The sequence below is a fragment of the Dipteris shenzhenensis genome, chromosome 21 (assembly GCF_047967505.1).
Source record: "Dipteris shenzhenensis isolate YYH24624 ecotype China chromosome 21, Dip_SZ_1.0, whole genome shotgun sequence".
NCBI lineage: Eukaryota > Viridiplantae > Streptophyta > Polypodiopsida > Gleicheniales > Dipteridaceae > Dipteris > Dipteris shenzhenensis.
Window position 1 is genome coordinate 8,182,764 of NC_141616.1, and position 17,707 is coordinate 8,200,470.

Here is a 17,707-nt window from a genome sequence, read left to right on the forward strand (position 1 = left end):
TACAAATTTGAGCCCCAAGACCCAAATGATCTGTTGCAAGATGCTCTCCCAACTGCCTACACTTTAATGGTTAGCCATCTTTTTCTCAGCTTCTCAAGAATTCTAGACTATAATCCGTCATTGCGCTTCCTTTTTGCATCAAACTTGTCTTACGCCATGACCTTCTTTGTCTCCATGCTTGCAACTCTCTCGCTTCACTTGCTCGATCTTGTTTTGCCTGAGGTAAATCTCTCTGTTGCCATACGTGATCTCGTCTCCTGTAAATTAGCGTTCTACTGCCCCTTCATTGGTTATGGGCCCACAGTTTAGGCTGCCGCCCTGCAATCATTCTTTTAGAGCTGGAAATGCACTATACAAGACGTTGCTTCAGCTGAAAGAGGCCAAGGAAAATCATTCCCATGCACAGGAATGTTTAAACGAGCTTGCAGTGGTCAAGGCAAACAATAAGATGCATGTGTACGTGAAGCGCGGGAACCTGGTGCAGGCTCGCAATGTGTTTGACACCATGCCAAGCCGCAATGTGGTCTCTTGGAACATCATGATCCTTGGATATGCCAAGCAGGAAGAGGGTGCGTGTGCTTTGGAGTTGTATGTATGGATGCACCGAGAAGGTGTTAGGCCGGATGATCGAACGTTTGTCAGTGCATTGAAGGCCTGCTGTAGCCTAGCAACACTAGAAAAGGGAAAGCAAGGTGACAGGAAATATGCTGAAGTAAGATGCCAGCCAAAAGGTAGAGCCATCCATACCCATGTGCTAAAGTGTGGCTTTGAGTCAGACGTATTCGTGGGAACTGCCTTGGTGAATATTTATGTGAAATGTGGGGGCATGGAGGATGCACAGCGGACCTTTGATGAATTGCCTAAACGTGATGTGGTTACGTGGACAACGATGATCCTGGGGTATTCTGAGAAAGAAGACAGTGCACTGGCTTTCGAACTGTATGTACGGATGCACCAGGAAGGTGTTGCAGCAGATGATCGAACCTTCGTTGGCATATTGAAGGCTTGCAGTAGTCTAGCAGCACTGGAAGAGGGGAAGCAAAGTGTCGGTAAATTCATGAAAACAGGGTGCTTGGCCAAAGGTAAAGCGATTCACTTTCAAGTAATAAAGTGTGAATTTGAGTCAGATGTATTCGTAGGAAACACCTTGGTGAATATGTATGCAAAATGTGGGAGCATGGAGGATGCTCAATGTGTCTTTGGCGGTTTGCCTTATCGTAATGTCATTACATGGACTACCTTGATCGTGGGTTATGCTGAGCAAGAAGAGAGCGACCTTGCTTTGGAATTGTATACTCAAATGCACCATGAAGGTGTCCAACCAAATGACCGAACCTTCGTTGGCGTGCTCAAGGCTTGCAGTAGCCTGGCAGGTCTAGGAGAGGGGAACGAAGGTGATTGGAAATTTGGAAAAAGAGGATGCCTGGCAAAAGGTAGAGCCGTCCACTCCCAAGTAGTCAAGAGTGGCTTCGAGTTAGATGCCTTTGTTGGAAATGCCTTAGTGAATATGTATGTGAAATGTGGAAGCATGGAGGATGCATGGCGTGTCTTTGACAAATTGCCTTTTCATGATGTGATTACGTGGACTACTATGGTCATGGGGTATGTTGAGCAAGAGGAGAGCGCATTGGCTCTAGAATTGTATGTACGGATGCACCACGAAGGTGTCCAACCAAATGATCGAACCTTTGTTGGTGCATTGAAGGCTTGCAGTAGCTTGGCAGCACAGGAAGAAGGGAAGGAGGTTGATAGAGAATTTAAGAAAGCCGGGTGCCTGGACAAAGGTAGATCCATCCATAGTCAAGTAATAAAGAATGGCATTGAGTCAGACGTATTTGTGGGGAATGCGCTGGTAAATGTGTACACAAAATGTGGGAGCATAGAGGATGCACGTCGTGTCTTTGATACATTGCCTCATCGTGATGTTGTTACGTGGACTACTGTGATGATGGGGTATGCTGATGAGAAAGAAGGAAATCAAGAGGCTTTTAGACTTTACTCACAAATGCAAGACCAAGGTTTCTTACCAAGTAGCATTACCTTTGTCGCCATTCTGCAAGCCTGTGGTAACACAGCAGCTCTGGAAACTGGAAAGGAATTACATTGTCAAATTAGCAGGGTTGGTTTTGAGACTATCGTGAACGTGGCAACCAGTCTTATTGACATGTATGCCAAATGTGGGAGCATGATTGACGCCCAAAAGCTGTTTGATGCATTGCCAACAAAGGATGTTGTACCATGGAGTGCTTTGATTGCAGGGTATGCCCACCAGGGAGAGAGTGAACTTGTTTTTCATCTGTTTGAGAGAATGAGGCAGGAAGACATACAGCCAGATGGGGTCACATTTCTTATCGTTCTCAATGTATGCAGTCATGTGGGTCTAGTTGACAAGGGCCGACGTTACTTTCGTGCGATGAGCAAACAGTATGGCATCGTCGCAAGTCTTGAGCACTATACTTGTATGATTGATCTCCTTGGCCGGGCAGGCCAAGTGGATGAAGCGGCATCAATGTTGGAGAAGATGCCTTTCCAACCTGACATTCTGGTGTGGTTGACTGTGCTGGGTGCTTGTCAAAAGTGGAAAAATGTAGATGTGGGAAGGCGTGCCTTTGAAAATGTGCTGAAGTTAGATGAAAAATTCCCTCCAGCATATGTCTTGATGGCAAACATATATTCTGATGCTCACATGAGAGAGGAGTATGACAGGATCCAGGCAATGAGAAAGAATGCTGAAGTATGGGAGAATCCAGGGGAGAGCTGGTGCACTGAGCTTAATGGAACGGTGAATACATTTGTGACAGGGGATAAAGGTAATCCCCAAAGCAAAGGGATGTACCCAAAACTGAAAGATATTACTTTTAAAATGGAGGAGACAGGATATAAGCGTGTCTTGGAGTGCATGTTAATTGAGGATGAAGAGGAAGATGCACTGTGTCAGTACAATTGAAAATTTTGGCTATTGCTTGTGCCTTACTCAATATAATGGAGAGGCATCCCATATGTGTTGTAAACATATGCGAGGTAATGATGATATCAATATACAACAGCGAAATGTTAATTGCAGAGATGTAGGTCCCATTCACCATTTCAAGCTCAGAAAGTGTGTTTGTGGGGACTTCTGGTGATAATAGTGCATCTTTAGCAATATCCCTTCCCTTTGAGCTCTGCCATTTATGCAATCTGATGTGTTGAGGAGAGGTATGCACTGCCCATGGTGACACTTTTTTGTCGAGCCAAATGTTGGTGGTTCTTGGTCATAGCAGAGTGGTTTTGTAGCAGTATCCAGAATAAGTCTGGAAGTATCTGTTTGAGACTAGAGTCCTTCCCTTTAATGGAGAGGTATCGCACATCTCATGTTGCTGAAAAGGAAATTCTAGCATCCCACTACGATTGGTGATAGATGGCTGAACAATGTAAGCTCCTCAGAACCATATATGAATCAGACAATTCAAATGCCATGCTTCCAGCTGACCCCAGGTACCGCAAAAGGATCAACTCCATCACTCATTTTGTATATGCACTTTGGATCAGTAAGTACGAGATAGGTCCTGGCAATTTCTTCCACATAGGCGACTTGTGACGTCAAAGGGTTTGATTTGATGCAAGGTCATTGTTCTAACATGGTAACTGAGCTTGAACTGTGAGGTAGCAATACATGATTGGATTCTTCAACATGGTATCAGAGTGCGGGTAGTCTACTGCAGAGATCTGCTGGATGGTAAGATCGTTATGGGAGATTACTGAAGATGGTGAGACCAAGGCCCAAGATCAAAAGGATGCATCAGGCAGGTTCATGAAGGCTGCTAATCCAGCGGATGTCAAAGATTTGGAGCTCAGGGATGTTGAGGCACTATCCATGGTCCTCTGGACATTTGTAGATTAGATGCTTCTGCACCTTCTCTATTGGCAGAGACCACTTGTGAGGCCTGGAAGATACTGAAAGATTTGTACAAGACTAACAATGTGGCCCGAATAGCAACACTCCAGAATCAGTTATTTATGATGACGATGGGTGAGGAAGAGTCTTTCAATGACCACATGGTCAAGGTGAAGATTCTCAAGTCAGAGAGTGGATAGCGATCAGTTAGCCGTGCTTTTGGCAAGCAAGCTTCCACAACACTGCAATGGGTTGGTGAATAACTTGACAGCTGAAGGAAAGTCGAAGCCTCCCACCTTTGAGGAGGTTTGTCCTCTGTTGCTCTAGGAGGAAGTGTCGTTGAAGTTGCATGACAATTCACATGGAAGGATAACAGGAAAGGGCAAGCCTAGAAAAGGCGAGTAAAACAAGAATGATTCTTTAGAGGATGGGAATGGTTATGACAGTGTGAACAAGCAAAAGAGAAAGTCAGCATTGGCTTACATCTCTCCTTTAGTGCTAGCCTTTGTCACGGCTGAGTTTGCCCTTCACCTCCGAATTGCCGACAGAAACTCAGTACAAAGACCTTTGTATAAATAGATGCTCAAGTATGTGTGAGAGCATATGTTTATACTATGGTCTACAACCACTATTGGGCGCTGATGACGTTAGTGGGGATGTGATAGTAGCTAGTCCCTGCTATGCGTAATGGAGTTTATGGTTTCAGCCTTATGAGTGACTATCAGGAGATTGAAACTGCACTATGTTGTGTTTTTAGAGGATGAGTTTGGGCACATTCCTGCATTCATCTAGATGGCTTACAGTTGCAGAGACCTGCTGATGGGGGTGGTTTTGGAAGGTACCTGGGTTGTTTTGATAGCAGGCAATATCAGGGTGATGACCAAAGGATGTGTAATCTCTCTACGCATTTATTTTTTAGGATATGTTTGCTAGGGTGGAGGGTGAAAACTTTCCAAGCAGACACGAGGGTTTTCTTGGCACAGGCATTCATGGCTTTCTACTCGTTGGTTGGGGCTGCTTGGTGTAATAGGATCTATGGAGATTGTGCTCATCTCCTTGTTTCATACTGATCTAATGGTAGCCTGACCTCAAATATATCTTAATAAAAAATTGAGCACCCTTGAGTTCATCCAACAGGTCATCTATCCTAAGGATTGGAAACTTGTTCTTGATAGTGGTCTTGTTCAAGTCTTTGCAGTCAATGCACATGCGGTATCTTTTTCTTTACCAAGAGCACTGCGGATGCAAAAGGAGAAGTGCTATGAGAGAGAAAATCCTTCTCAAGCATTCTCGCATTTGTGTTGCCACTTCTTCGCATTCTGCCTTAGAGAGGTGGTACGGAGCCTTATTAATTGGCTTATTGCCAGGCTCCAGGACTATGGCATGATCAACATCTCTCCTCGGGGGCATCTATAAAGGCATATCAGCAAACACATCAACAAATTTTGAGAGCAATTTTTGCATATCACAATCCTGAACACGGGAAATGTTGCCCTCCTTGGATACTGACACATTCAACGCGTAGATGGTACACTCCCTCTCAAGCTCTCTAGCCAGTTGCCTTGATGAAATGACGTGCAATTTGGGGGTTGTAATACCATGCAATGTTACAAATCTACCATGTGGACAAAGCTGAGCCACAAAGCATTTAAGTCATGTTGATTTTGCCCAATGATTTCAACCAAACATAGCCCACAGCATCTATTGGGCCCATATCTAATGCCAAGAGATCACTTGCAAATTCATAATCATCAAAGAACTTAATTCTTGCACCCTGGAAAACATATCTGCTGATCATATGCTATCCATTTGCCACCTCTACTCTCAGCCCATGATTTATTTCAGTAGCAATAAGTCCCACCTTTTGTAAGGTTTTGCAATTAATAAAACTGTGAGTGCTACAACCATCCACCAACATGAGAACAGTCCTGCCATTAATCATTCCTTTCAATCTGATAGTTTTAGCACTTTTGGCACCCATCAAAGCATGAAGGGAGATGACAAAGTGTTGGCTGGGCATCCCAATGAATTTCCTCCTCGTCCACTGGAGCATTACCACTAGCATCCTCATGTGCACGAAAAGGCATAGCAACCTAATGCTCCACAAGAAAAGATGTAGGCCTACGACCTCGCATGCCACGAGTGGTTTGAATGTCAAGTGATTGCATACCATGAACATCATGAGTAGTAGAACCACACGGATCAAAAGGAAAATGAGTTCCCTTCGTAGCTCTAACATCGGGAGCATCGTCATTAGAGAGTTCAGTGATCTTGCTAAGCTTGGCTGAACTAGCGTTCCACATCTTACACACATCCTAATGCTTAGGCATCCATATCTCGCCACACTTAAAGCACAAGTTTTCTTTCTTCCTACTGTCCATTATGGCCCTCGGTATACAGCTTGAATTGCTGATTTTTCATTTCCGTTGTAGGCTTGGTTCCTGGCTTGCATCTAATGGCCTGTATTGCTTAGCACACATCTTACTCCCTGAAATAGTAGGAAACCATGGAAAGGGCGTTGCTCCAGATTTCCTATCACACCGATCACCCAACTTAGGCTTCTTCTCAATTTCAAGGAGCAACATGCATGTTGCTTGTTACATTCTTATACTTGCTGGAATATTTTGGCTCAAATACTTCTGTAAGTTGGGCTGCCCGCTCAATAGTCTGAGGGTTATGTGGCTTTACATCTGTAGCCAGTGAAGGACTCAATCCATGAATGATACACAACAACTTCCCTTTCTCAGATATGTCGTGTACAAATCAGGAAAGCCTCCAGAAGGGCTTCAAATACTCTTGAACCATACGAGTTTACGACAGTGCATAGAATTCACAAATACTGGTGGGGATACGAAGGTAGTAGTCATCATTTCTTTAAAACCCTTTCATGTGGTTGGCCTTTGAGGTGAATCCCTCATATACCACCACCATGTGTGAGCATAATCCTGCAAATGCATACCAACAAAGATGATGCGCTCCTCATCAGTCTTGGGGTAGAAGTAGAAATAGTCTTCTGACTTTGTGAGCCACTCCAACTCATTGGGAGTGTGAGTGTCGCCTTTGAACTTATGGATTAAGAGCTTATCCTTCATGTCCTTGGCTACATAATTCTTGTTGTACCCACAAGAATATCGGGCATCCTCACGCTTAAGGCTCACATACTGAGAAAAAGGTATCTCATCACACAGAAAGCCCTATATGAGCATAAGGCATCTGAAAGCATATCATCCCTGGATAATTGATGCCCATTTCCTGCATTATGCTGCATAGTATAGGCTGCGTCTAAAAGTGTTCACTGTCAAAGCCATAGAAGCATGCGGCCCTGGCTAAGTCTGCCTCCCAAAGGCATCCCTCTGAAAAGCTTGAGAAGAGGACTGACCTTGCTCCTAGCTGCACTGCAACCCAAAACTAGACCCAAGTGTACTCATGGTGTAGTACTGAACGGATGCACACCCGTAGGTCGGCTCAGTATAGATGGCTCAGCATGTGTAGAAGCGAAAAACTATGAGTCGAAAGGTAGCTTGGCATCCATCAAGGAAGTGCTTTGTGGCACAGAAAAGGCATCACCCAAATTAGTATAATCCCCATGTTGGGGTACATGCAATGGTCCAAAAGATGGGTGCTCATAAGCACGACGTGCATCAACCATAAACCCTCTACATGGGCTTAGCACGTGATATACTGTTTAGAACCACCAAAAAGGCTCGAGAGAAAGATTGATGAGAAGAGGCTTCATAACAGAGCTAAAATGACTCCAAACGAGGTTGGGAAAGCCCCTTGAAAGAGGCTAAAAAAGTTGACTTTTTGTCCTTTTTTTGGGGGTGGGGTTCCCCTAAGTCACCTAGGACTGTTAATACACTAACCTAGGATAACTAAGACACTTAAGTCGCCCTGGTTAGTTTAACCTAACCCAAGCCCCAACTTAACTAATCATAGCTAACTTAACCACTAATCTAACCCAGCTAACTAACCTCAATGTAGCCTAACTAACCCAACCCAGGCTAATCTAACCTACCAATTGATACTTTTTATCCTAAGGTTTGCAAATAAAGCGACTAAAATTTGGGCAGAATTGGGCGCAAGCGACGATGTGATCACAAGACGGTGGTGATTCGTACTAATTTGTTGGCATGTCCCAAGGGGGGTAGGGTATAGTGACCAGTGTGTGTTTAATGAAAGCCAAAATTCAAAATTTTCTTTTTGTGAAAGTCCTAAATTTATGATTGGTCCAACTCCCCACTTTCTATTTCTTTCCCTTGAAATCCTCCACCTTTTTCTCTCTCTCTTTTACCCCCCTCTCTCTCTATCTCTCTCTTTCTTTATCTCCTATAGCCTTCCTACCCATCTCTAGTGTATTCTATTTCAACTTTTTGATCTTGGGCAGGCCTTATGAATGATTGAATATCATTCACCTTGTTTGGGTTGAAGCCCAGCCGTTCGTAAGTGTTGGCAGATTGGGGTCTCACGTCAAATTAGCTCTTTACAAATGGTTTTGTTAGGCAATGTTGGAATGCATGGGTCTACAAGCCAACGAGGCAGACGATTGCATTGAAGGCCTTTGGGTCTCGATGCACACGTTGGGTGATGGATTTGCTTTGGTTCTTATAGGCTCATGGAAGATTTGCAACGGATCATCACGGTGGAGCGGGGGTGGTGCTAGGAGCCAGGGGAGCGTCGATCTAAAGTTTTGCTACCGGACCATTCGATTGCACCCGTTTGCTCTGAAGGTACCACCTTTAAACCTGTTGGCACTGACATAGCTGTATGCCTAGATGATTGGAGATACGTCAATGGCTATTACCCCATGCTCATTATGGAGATGTTCGGGTCATCTACTCTAACCCACAATGCTAACAGTTGATGCTAGTATCATCGCAGTTCTATGGGAATGAGGAGAACTCACAGAGCCCTAGGAAGGTGCTCTGATACTAATGTAATGAAGGAGTCAGGAGGAGGGGGAGATAGGAAGGGGGAAGGAGTGAGAAGTGAGAAAAAGGGAAAGAGAGAGAGAGAGAGAGAGAGAGAGAGAGAGAGAGAGAGAGAGAGAGAGAGAGTAGGCAGCTTGTAGGAGGAATGAGGTGGGAGTAGATAGGATAAGATGTCACATGAAGTCTACAATAAGGAGTGGATGGGGACCTATATAGTCCCTCCACATTTCCCACCTAAAAGGCCTCTAAATCAGCCCTTTTTCCCCCTTCATTACAACAAGTATTTCAAAACGTTTACCATGCATATATTTGAGGGTTAATGGAATTTCAAGGGGATTACAATGCATATAGTCTAGCTTGCATATGCAAATTGTTTCTAGGAGTCATGAGCACGTGCTATTCCTTCTATGTTCTAGTAAAACCCCCGTGTTATCTACTCTGACTTTGCTTATGATTGCATAGTTACTACTCATGAAATTCTTTTGCCCTCTTATAAAAGTCATGAGTTTCCTTAGCTCATTTTGTATATTTTTCTCTAGAGCTAAAGTCAAGTTCTATGGAAAGTCACCTTCGTCCCTTCCGTAATTAAAGTTGGCTACTATGGAGAGTCACAACTAGTCTCATACCTCTTAAAAATTCTTTCCTTCAAGGTGTAAAGACACGATTTTGAGCCTACCTTGTGAGTTTTATGACTTGGACTAATTTAAGTCTCAACGTGCAAGTTTGACATAAGAACTCCTAGAGCTCTCTTGAGTGAATTTAAGCGCATACTAAGTGTCCCAAGAGTCAAATAGTGGAGCAAAGAATGTTTGAGGTCAGGTATCTTTCTGAGAATAGGACCTACTTGTTGAGAGCGTGCACTTGACATTAATATAGCTAGTTAGGCTCTTGGCTTCTCTCAATCAGATACCAATATGACCATGTAAAATAGGACATTAATCAATCAAAGGGGAGTTTTTTCGCAAATTTAACTCATGTGCAAGCTCTCAATGTTTAATTTAAACAAATTTGACATTCATGCTTCTTTGTGCACAAATTGAAAAATCCAACCAATTTTTAGATCCATGTCCTCTAACAAAATATCTTCATCATCTTAAACGAAAGAAGCCTCTTCAAAGCTAAGAAATGCAAAGAAAAATCAAAGGATTATTGGGATCGTATAGCATTTCATGAGGAATAACAAGAAGCTCTACTTTATTCTTTAAAAAATGTTAATGATTGTGGATTGATCTAGCTTTGGAAAGATTGGGTTGGTTGATGATCATAGAAGAAAAGAAGAAGACGACAAAGGAAAGAGAAGAAAATATGAGGATGAGCATGCACATGTGCACTTCTCTTTATGATCAAGAGTTTTTCAATACGGCCGAGTGCTGCAAGAGGTCACTGTCCCCATACTAGTTAAAATAGGGTGCAATACACCTAGGTAGATTCAAGTGTAGATGAAGGGTGGAGAGGCTACTTTAGGCAGCATGAATAGTGGGTCTATTTAAAGGCTAGGTACTCCCTGGATTGTTTTGGTCATTAGCTCAGCAGGCAGACTAAGTCAGCATCCTATCGGTTTGACTTGACCTTTGGTCATCCATTGGTTGGTTAATTGAGTTTTGTATTCTGTTTAGTCTACCCTACACAAGACTGGTGGGTAGCAGTAGAACATGGAGGGGGTAGTCCAGCCTCCTCCCTATAAATAGAGCTCTTTCTTCTCTCTCTAGTTATCCCACATAAACCAACCCTTGTAGCATAAGGAGAGAGAGAGAGATGAAGGGTGTACCTCCCGACTTCATTTAACATGCCATCCCAATGATGTATGACATGAGACTGGTCAAAGCAAAGGCTCTATCCCATGAATCCCAAATATGCAATGACAGTGAGGGAGGAATACAAAAACTCATTGACCTAGAATTCATCTATAAGATTGATACATACAAACTGGGTATCCCTCGTAGTAATTGTGAATGATAAAATTAGAGTATGCTGTTGATGTAAAAAAGGTCAATGCTGCTACGCATAAAAACCACTATCTGTTGCCCTTCACAAAGCATGTGTTGGAGAGAGTTGCATGGAAGGAAGCTTACACCTTCCTAGATGGATTTTGTAGGTACAACTCGATATTTATAGCACTGGCAAATCAACATAAGACAACATTTGCCACGGAATGGGGAGTCTATGCTTCTAGGGTGATGCTCTTTGGGCTCACTAACACTCTCGCCACATTCTAAAGGTTGATGATCATAGCGTTTAAGGAAAATTTGAGAGATTTCCTAGAGGTATTCTTGGATGAACTATGCATACATTTGGCATGGGATGACCACCTCAAATACCTCAGACTAGTCTTTGAGAGGTGTTGCCTCTATAGGATTTCCCCCAATCCTCTTAAGTGCCAATTTTGGTTTAAACACCGGGTTCTTAGGCCATTTTGTATCCAAGAGTGGGATTTCGCATATTACAACACGATCAAGCTCATTTTGGTGCTACTGTCCCCTACCAACTCAAAGGGTGTGCGATGATTTATGGGGCATATGGGCTATTGAATGGGTAAGGATGGAAATAATGCATCACTACATCCGTGACGTTTTTTTGTAGAGATATTAAAAGAAGCCTACTCGGGCATTGCAAGAGGACAATTTGCAAGAGAGCTCATGGCCCATTAGGTCTTATAAGCCGAACTATGGTAGCCCACTCTCTTTGTAGATGCAACACTGCGACCCCCAAAGAACTTCCTTACCCCACAAGAAATACTATATGCCTCTTACAGGAGTCCTTACAGCCCAGCCCTTTGAAAAATGGGGCATTGATTTCATGAGACCTATCATTCTAGCAACTAAAGGCATACAACCTTGATACATTATCGTGGCAATTGACTACTTCACCAAGTAGGTAGAGGCCAAGGCAACTAGGAAGGGTGACACCAGAGCAATGGCCAAATTCCTTTATGAGAATGTTATATCATGTTTGGCCTCCCACTAGAAATTGTGAGTGACTGAGTAACTCACTTCATCAATGAAACGATTCACATCCTAATGAGTGAGTTTCTAATTGTCCATAGAAAATCCACTCCATACTAGCCTAGAGCAAACGGTCAAGCTGAGAGCTCTAATAAAACTTTATGCTTCACAATGACCTACATGGTAGAGGCTAGCCTAGATGACTAGGAACACAAACTCACCGCCGCTGCATTATGGGCATATCGCACTACATACAAAGTTACAACCAAATCAACACCTTTTAGCCTCGCTAGAAGAAATAATGGAAGTTTGAGACAGAATATTTAAAGAAGCCATTCTAAAGAGGCTAATTGAGCTCAAGAAGCTTGACGAAACAAGGCTTAGGGTAGTATATGGCATAAAAGTTGAAAAACTTTGTTGAAAATGATGGTTTGACTCCAACCTAAAGTTTAAGGACCTTAGTGAAGGTGACCTTATACTATTTTATAGCGTAAGGAACATTCAAGCTTAAATATTGTGGAATGGTTCCATATCGAGTTGTGAAGATCACACCACAAGTGTCATGCCGCATTGTGACCCTCGATGGAGTCAAAATGGATGGTTTTGTTAATGGGAGCAAACTTAAATGCTATTATGGCCCCTTCCCTCTAAACCTTACAAGCCATCCATCAGGAACTCAAAAAAGAGGTTGCCCACATGAAGAGATAGGCAATAGAAGAGGCCCAAGCCTGCCAATCCAAAATGTAACAATTAGGGCTAATATCAATTTGCAAGGCAGTAGTAGAAGAGATTTCACTTCACTGAATCTTTAGTGGACCTCAGGGTGAGCCATAACTTGATCTCCCAAGAAGTATGTGACCAATTATTATTATCAGAGGTGAACTTGAACCCACTCCTATACTTGTACGAGATGTAAATAGTCAAGCCACGTTGGTGATTGGGTATATTGAAGTACAAATCTCGGTGAGTAACCATAGTGTGGCAAGCTGATTCTATATGATGCCCGCAGATGCTATTGATGAACAAGTAATACTTAGCAGGACATGGTGTTGGGCCATCAATTGTGCAAATGAAAAACAACAGTAGCAAGTAGTGGGCACACATGTGTGACTCCACTCTATTTGGGAGTCATGGAGTCATAAATTTTCCCAGCATACAAGTCCAACACAGCATCCACCCAGATCTACAAGAGAGCCAAAGAACCACCCCAATAAGATTGAGGCTTCATCAACTGCCCATTGCACAGCTCTTACTATAAATGGGAAAGCTTGTACCATGATCCTTCAAGGACATCACACCCCTAAGATCCCTGCAGAAAACATATACCAAGCATCTTCCTCTTTGAGTCACCAGCACGACTAACAGGAGGAAGGAGACTAGTGGCTTCCCAAGGATACTCTCCAAGCCAATGCTATCTGAAATTTAAGAGAGATCCTCAACATGTGGCTTTGCTTTCACCCTTACTTCCCACACTAAATATGGTTCAAGCTCCTAGATAAAGGAAACCCCAAAGAAGAAGACATGCAACGAAGTTTAAGAAGCAAAGGAGTCACCCCAGGTGGATCCCTAAGCAGTTACTAAAGGATCATGGCTACTATGAAGGCAATGCTTATATTTGGGTACCAAGGATCCACTATATGACTACCTTGCCTTACATCAACCACCCCAAAAGTGCAAGGCAATATCTAGCCTCATTAAGTAACATGATAGTAATAGACCCACAAGAACCTACCTCTAAGATAGAGACAGCCGCACAAGAACCTATTATTTTCCCACCAAAGGAAATGACCCCTCCAGAAAGGTCATAGACAACCCTACTATATCGGTCACAAGGAAGAATAGGAATAATGCCATCAATGGCCACGGCAGTCCCACAAGAATCTACTCCTAAAAAACGAGTAGAGACACAAGAACATGTTGCATTGCGAGGAAATTCAAAAGCCAAAGCAATTGTTGAGACCTCATGCGTTCCCATAAGTAAACCCCTAAGTTTCACCCATGATTCTGCTTCTATAATAACATCTAGCTTGATAGTCCCGTAAGAACCTGCTCTTAAAAAGGGAGTAGTGCGACGGCGTGCCATAAGAACCTACCACTGCTCCTACTTTGAGAGTACTGACTTTGAAGGCAAAAATCCATACAAGAGACACACAGGATCAAGTTGAGTCACTTGGCCACTAAGATCTCACGGCCACAATACTCCCAATGGATGCTCATGCAAAGACTATGCAAGTCCACACCAACAAGCTAACAGTACTAGTCATTTACAACTCTAAGGTGCCCCTATCCACCCTACTTATGGGCACTCTCAACACATACGTGGCTTGAAAAGAGGCAAGTTATCCCAAACACCCACAATTCTAATTTTATTTTTTAAGTTATAGGGTCTAGGTGAAAATAGGAGATCTGAGGGATAGATGAAAAGTCATCATGATAAAGTTCCAATCACGTCCTATCAAAGAAATTCGCACCTCATGAGATAACTTAGGTGAGATCTTGGTAGTCTACACACACCTGCAAAATCCAAAGAATAAGAACATAATTTTTTCCCCTATGCATCCATGTACAGTTAGGCTGCCCCATTGATAGATCCTCAAAAATTGACAATTCAAGCCAAGTCATAGCCTCCTCCACTGTATAGCTCTCCCTTTTGTGAAGAGAGTGGGAGAGAAGGAAGGAGTCTCACTTGCGGCTTTCTCACATACACAATGGGAGAATATACACAAAGGTGAAGGCTGAAAACAGTTTTCCTCTTCTTAGTTGTGAAAGCCAAAATAACTCTCTTAGTACAAAAAAATAGGTGAACCCTATATGTGGGTCTCAAACCAAACTTAGCTAACCAAGGTGGCATACTAACTGAGCCACTAACTAGAGTACATAAAGATAGCTATCATCCAACTATTATTCATGGACGGTATACCGATCGCATCTGCAGCTAATAAGTCGGTGACATAAATGCACAACGGTCACCCTCGCATATCACGAGTGGAGCTATTACATGGAAGAGTAATCTAATGATATATTTTGCATAATTTGTTAAGTCTAAATAAGGATTATTTTGCCATAGTAGACTGACACAGCTGAAACAGAAAGGCTTGAGTGAAACCCGTGTGACGCGAGAGCCACCACAAGATAAGCATTAATATTCAACCAATGGTGCGTTAAGATTTGTAAACTACAAAACGCCGGTAACCTACAACACATCAACATCATACGTGGTAAGTACATACGAGGGAGTGAAATCCAAAGGGATTCAAATCTGGGATTACCTTCTGTCCATAGCTAAGCTTCGATACTTAGCGTTTGAAGGCATGCAAAATAGATTCACGCAAGCTCTCCTCAGGGGCAGCCGTTAGAATTATAAAGTCAAACATACCGAGTGAATGTCGAGCACACATGAAAGATATATTTTTAGCAACATACATAACTACTCCATCATCAAGAAATTCCTGTATCAGTCAGGACAATGTGTTGCATCTTTTGGCAACAAAAGAGAGCTGTAGAAAAAGAGAGGTGTAAATACTTTGCAGAGAATGATTGTATTGGAAAAAGTCTACTCACAAACATGTTTACCGTTTCTCTATCCTCAGCATTAGGTCCATCAGCAACAAAGACTTGGTCACACAAAGGGCCATCCAAGTCAACCTTTACAATAACGAATGCAATAGTGTCCATGACAGATGTAAATGAACTTGTAGATTGCATCTGATTTGCTGTCCATGGGACGTACTGGCTGATTACCTTGTCAGGGTGGAAGCATATTTCACCTGCAAAGGGCTCCCCCTTGATAACACTAGTCGTGGCATCAATACGCAAGGAAACATTACAGGTACCTCCTTCACCATTACCTTTCTTAGAAACTGCAGGTCCTTCAATCCTGTAATACCCATCGACCTCAATGATATCTTTGAGCTAGGCAACAAATGCGTGTGGAACATGAAGAGCAATAGTTTGGCAACAATCACTGTCAGTAAGGTCCACCCTCATGTACACTGCATAGGACACATTACTTGCCTTGAATGTACCATATTTGCACAAAGCTTTTCCTTCGAATGCGAATCGATAGCTTAGATATTCACAAATATTCTCAATGCAAAGCAAGGATAGTACATTTGGATTTGAAGGAAGGAAATCAGCAGGAACTAGTGCTCTTGAACTCTCTACTATGTCCACACACACTTCATGATTCTCCCCCCCCCCAAACTTGTAATTGGTGGAAAATTTTATGGGCAATTTAGTACATCGAATAACATTAAAAGGGAAGACTCGTATTCCTATCACCTCACACATACGAGATGTATTGTCATGATCTCAGACATTGTATCGCATAATAAAAAACAAACGTATCCATACACAAGCTTTCAGATCATATATGATAATTCTACATCAAATTAAAGACATTCACAGCAAGAAACTACTATCAAGATCAAAGTAACAGTGATTACTTCAAAAAAAGGAAATAGGAATCTCCAACGCAAAAGTATTTGCTTCGTTTATAGATAAGAAATTCTACTACATGGCTTTCGTACAGCATAAAAGCAATTGAAGACAATAAGTTCATGGTTTCAAAGAACCAAAGAACATTGTGGGTAGCTGGAAAAATTAAAGAGATTATCCGCAAAATCTAAATGTAGCCCTACTGTACGCAGGATTCCGAAGAGCTTCAACAGCTATCTGTTTCTGGAACAGGGGGTCGATGTTTATAGTAATCTGTACACAAACTCTACTTCTCCTCTTCATTTCGCGCAGTATCTTGTGGACTGGAAAACAGAAACCAAGTCCTGATGAGACAAACCAGACAACAATCTATTGACATTCCTAACTGATTTGCGTTCGTAACTTATTCTTTACGTCTTACCTTCAGCATGGGCCTCTCGGGCAATAGCTTCCAAACCACGCTTCAGAGATCTTCTGGAGGACTCCCCACGAACCAAAGGGCTCTTATCAACCATCGTTGTTGCAGGAAAGCTGAGCTTATGACGAGGGCAAGAGGTTCTGATAGAGCATGTAGCCCAAGCACTCACCACATGGGCTCCTGCGTCGGTACCTAGAAAAATTCAACAAACAATTAGACGAACAACACGTAGAGATTCATTTATAACTATGAAGAACACGAATGTACGGTATACCGTTTGCCTTCGCATCATTGGAATCATTTATAACTTCTTTTCCCCTTGCGCTTCTCATCTTTTACCACTGTATTGTCGCTCTCCATCCGATCAATCGAATGATTCATGACATCTTTATGTTTTCCCTTCTCATCCTTTACCGACACGTCTTCGCAATCCACAAAAGCCGCTTCGGGTTCACTTGAAGACATAACGATTATTCATAAGACCCTGTCGACACACAGAAGAAAATACTAGAACAATCACTCAAAAAGCACCATCCAATGACGATGTCGCGTCATTGGAAAGCTCAAGTTTCTTCTCGGCGAACTTCAGCAACTCTGCATGATGTAAACATGTGTTAATCGTCCGAAATCGTACAAAAAATGGAAAGTAGAATGGAATAAAGAATTTGAATCAAAACAAGTTCATTAATTTTGGACTCATATGTCTACTTTTGGACTATTCCTTAAAATCCTTCCCAAATGAAAAGTTTACTTTATGAAACTGTCATTCGAGAATCAAAAGTTTACTTTCCGGGCACTATCATTTTCACATAAAACATTTCAAAATATCTCTCTACAATGTTGTACAAATAATGCAAAAACTACTATTAAATCCTAAATTTGTATTTCTTGTTTATAAGAATCATATTCTTAAAATAAAAAATCCGAGTTATTGAGGATTCACAACATTTTAAAAATGTATACATAAGAGACCTGTAAGACTCTTTTTACTTTCAATGCAGAAAACTATAACACTCTTGAATATTCAAGAAATTAAAAGGTTTATATAGACATGAGACATGATGGAAGTCTCTTTTGTACTCCAAAAAATAGCAATAGCTATGCT

General features: G+C 42.2%; 2 protein-coding genes across 5 annotated transcripts; one reads left to right on the forward strand and one right to left on the reverse strand.

The window, feature by feature from the left end:
• The first annotated feature begins 292 nt into the window (after nt 1-292).
• LOC147888445 (pentatricopeptide repeat-containing protein At2g33680-like) lies at nt 293-2,947 on the forward strand. Its single transcript, XM_087392162.1, has one exon. It carries the CDS (start codon nt 293-295, stop codon nt 2,945-2,947), a length of 2,655 nt encoding a protein of 884 aa, XP_087248288.1.
• Nucleotides 2,948-14,830: 11,883 nt separating this feature from the next.
• On the reverse strand, nt 14,831-17,277 carry LOC147888446 (uncharacterized). Of its 4 annotated transcripts, none has more exons than XR_015543041.1 (4): nt 16,877-17,277; nt 16,606-16,794; nt 15,321-16,507; nt 14,831-15,244 (listed from the first exon to the last, which is right to left on the reverse strand). XR_015543041.1 is itself a non-coding variant. In XM_087392862.1 (3 exons), the coding sequence occupies exons 1-3, from the start codon at nt 16,932-16,934 to the stop codon at nt 16,359-16,361; spliced, it is 384 nt and encodes a 127-aa protein (XP_087248988.1). In that variant the 5' UTR covers nt 16,935-17,277; the 3' UTR covers nt 14,831-16,358. The 4 variants fall into 4 exon arrangements, 2 of the variants coding, with proteins under 2 accessions (XP_087248988.1, XP_087248987.1); XR_015543040.1 differs by having other exon boundaries at nt 14,835-14,940; nt 15,017-16,507; XM_087392862.1 differs by having other exon boundaries at nt 14,831-16,507; nt 16,606-16,782.
• Nucleotides 17,278-17,707: the final 430 nt, after the last annotated feature.

What these genes read in the sequence shown, in the direction of transcription:
- LOC147888445 (XM_087392162.1), top strand. Translation starts at nt 293, where the DNA reads ATGGGCCCACAGTTTAGGCTGCCGCCCTGCAATCATTCTTTTAGAGCT.
- LOC147888446 (XM_087392861.1), bottom strand. Translation starts at nt 16,934, where the DNA reads ATGAGAAGCGCAAGGGGAAAAGAAGTTATAAATGATTCCAATGATGCG. An exon ending in CAATGATGCGAAGGCAAACG is followed by an intron (nt 16,795 to 16,876) that starts GTATACCGTACA and finishes GAATTTTTCTAG; the next exon opens with GTACCGACGCAGGAGCCCAT. An exon ending in CCGAGAGGCCCATGCTGAAG is followed by an intron (nt 16,508 to 16,605) that starts GTAAGACGTAAA and finishes TCTGTTTTCCAG; the next exon opens with TCCACAAGATACTGCGCGAA.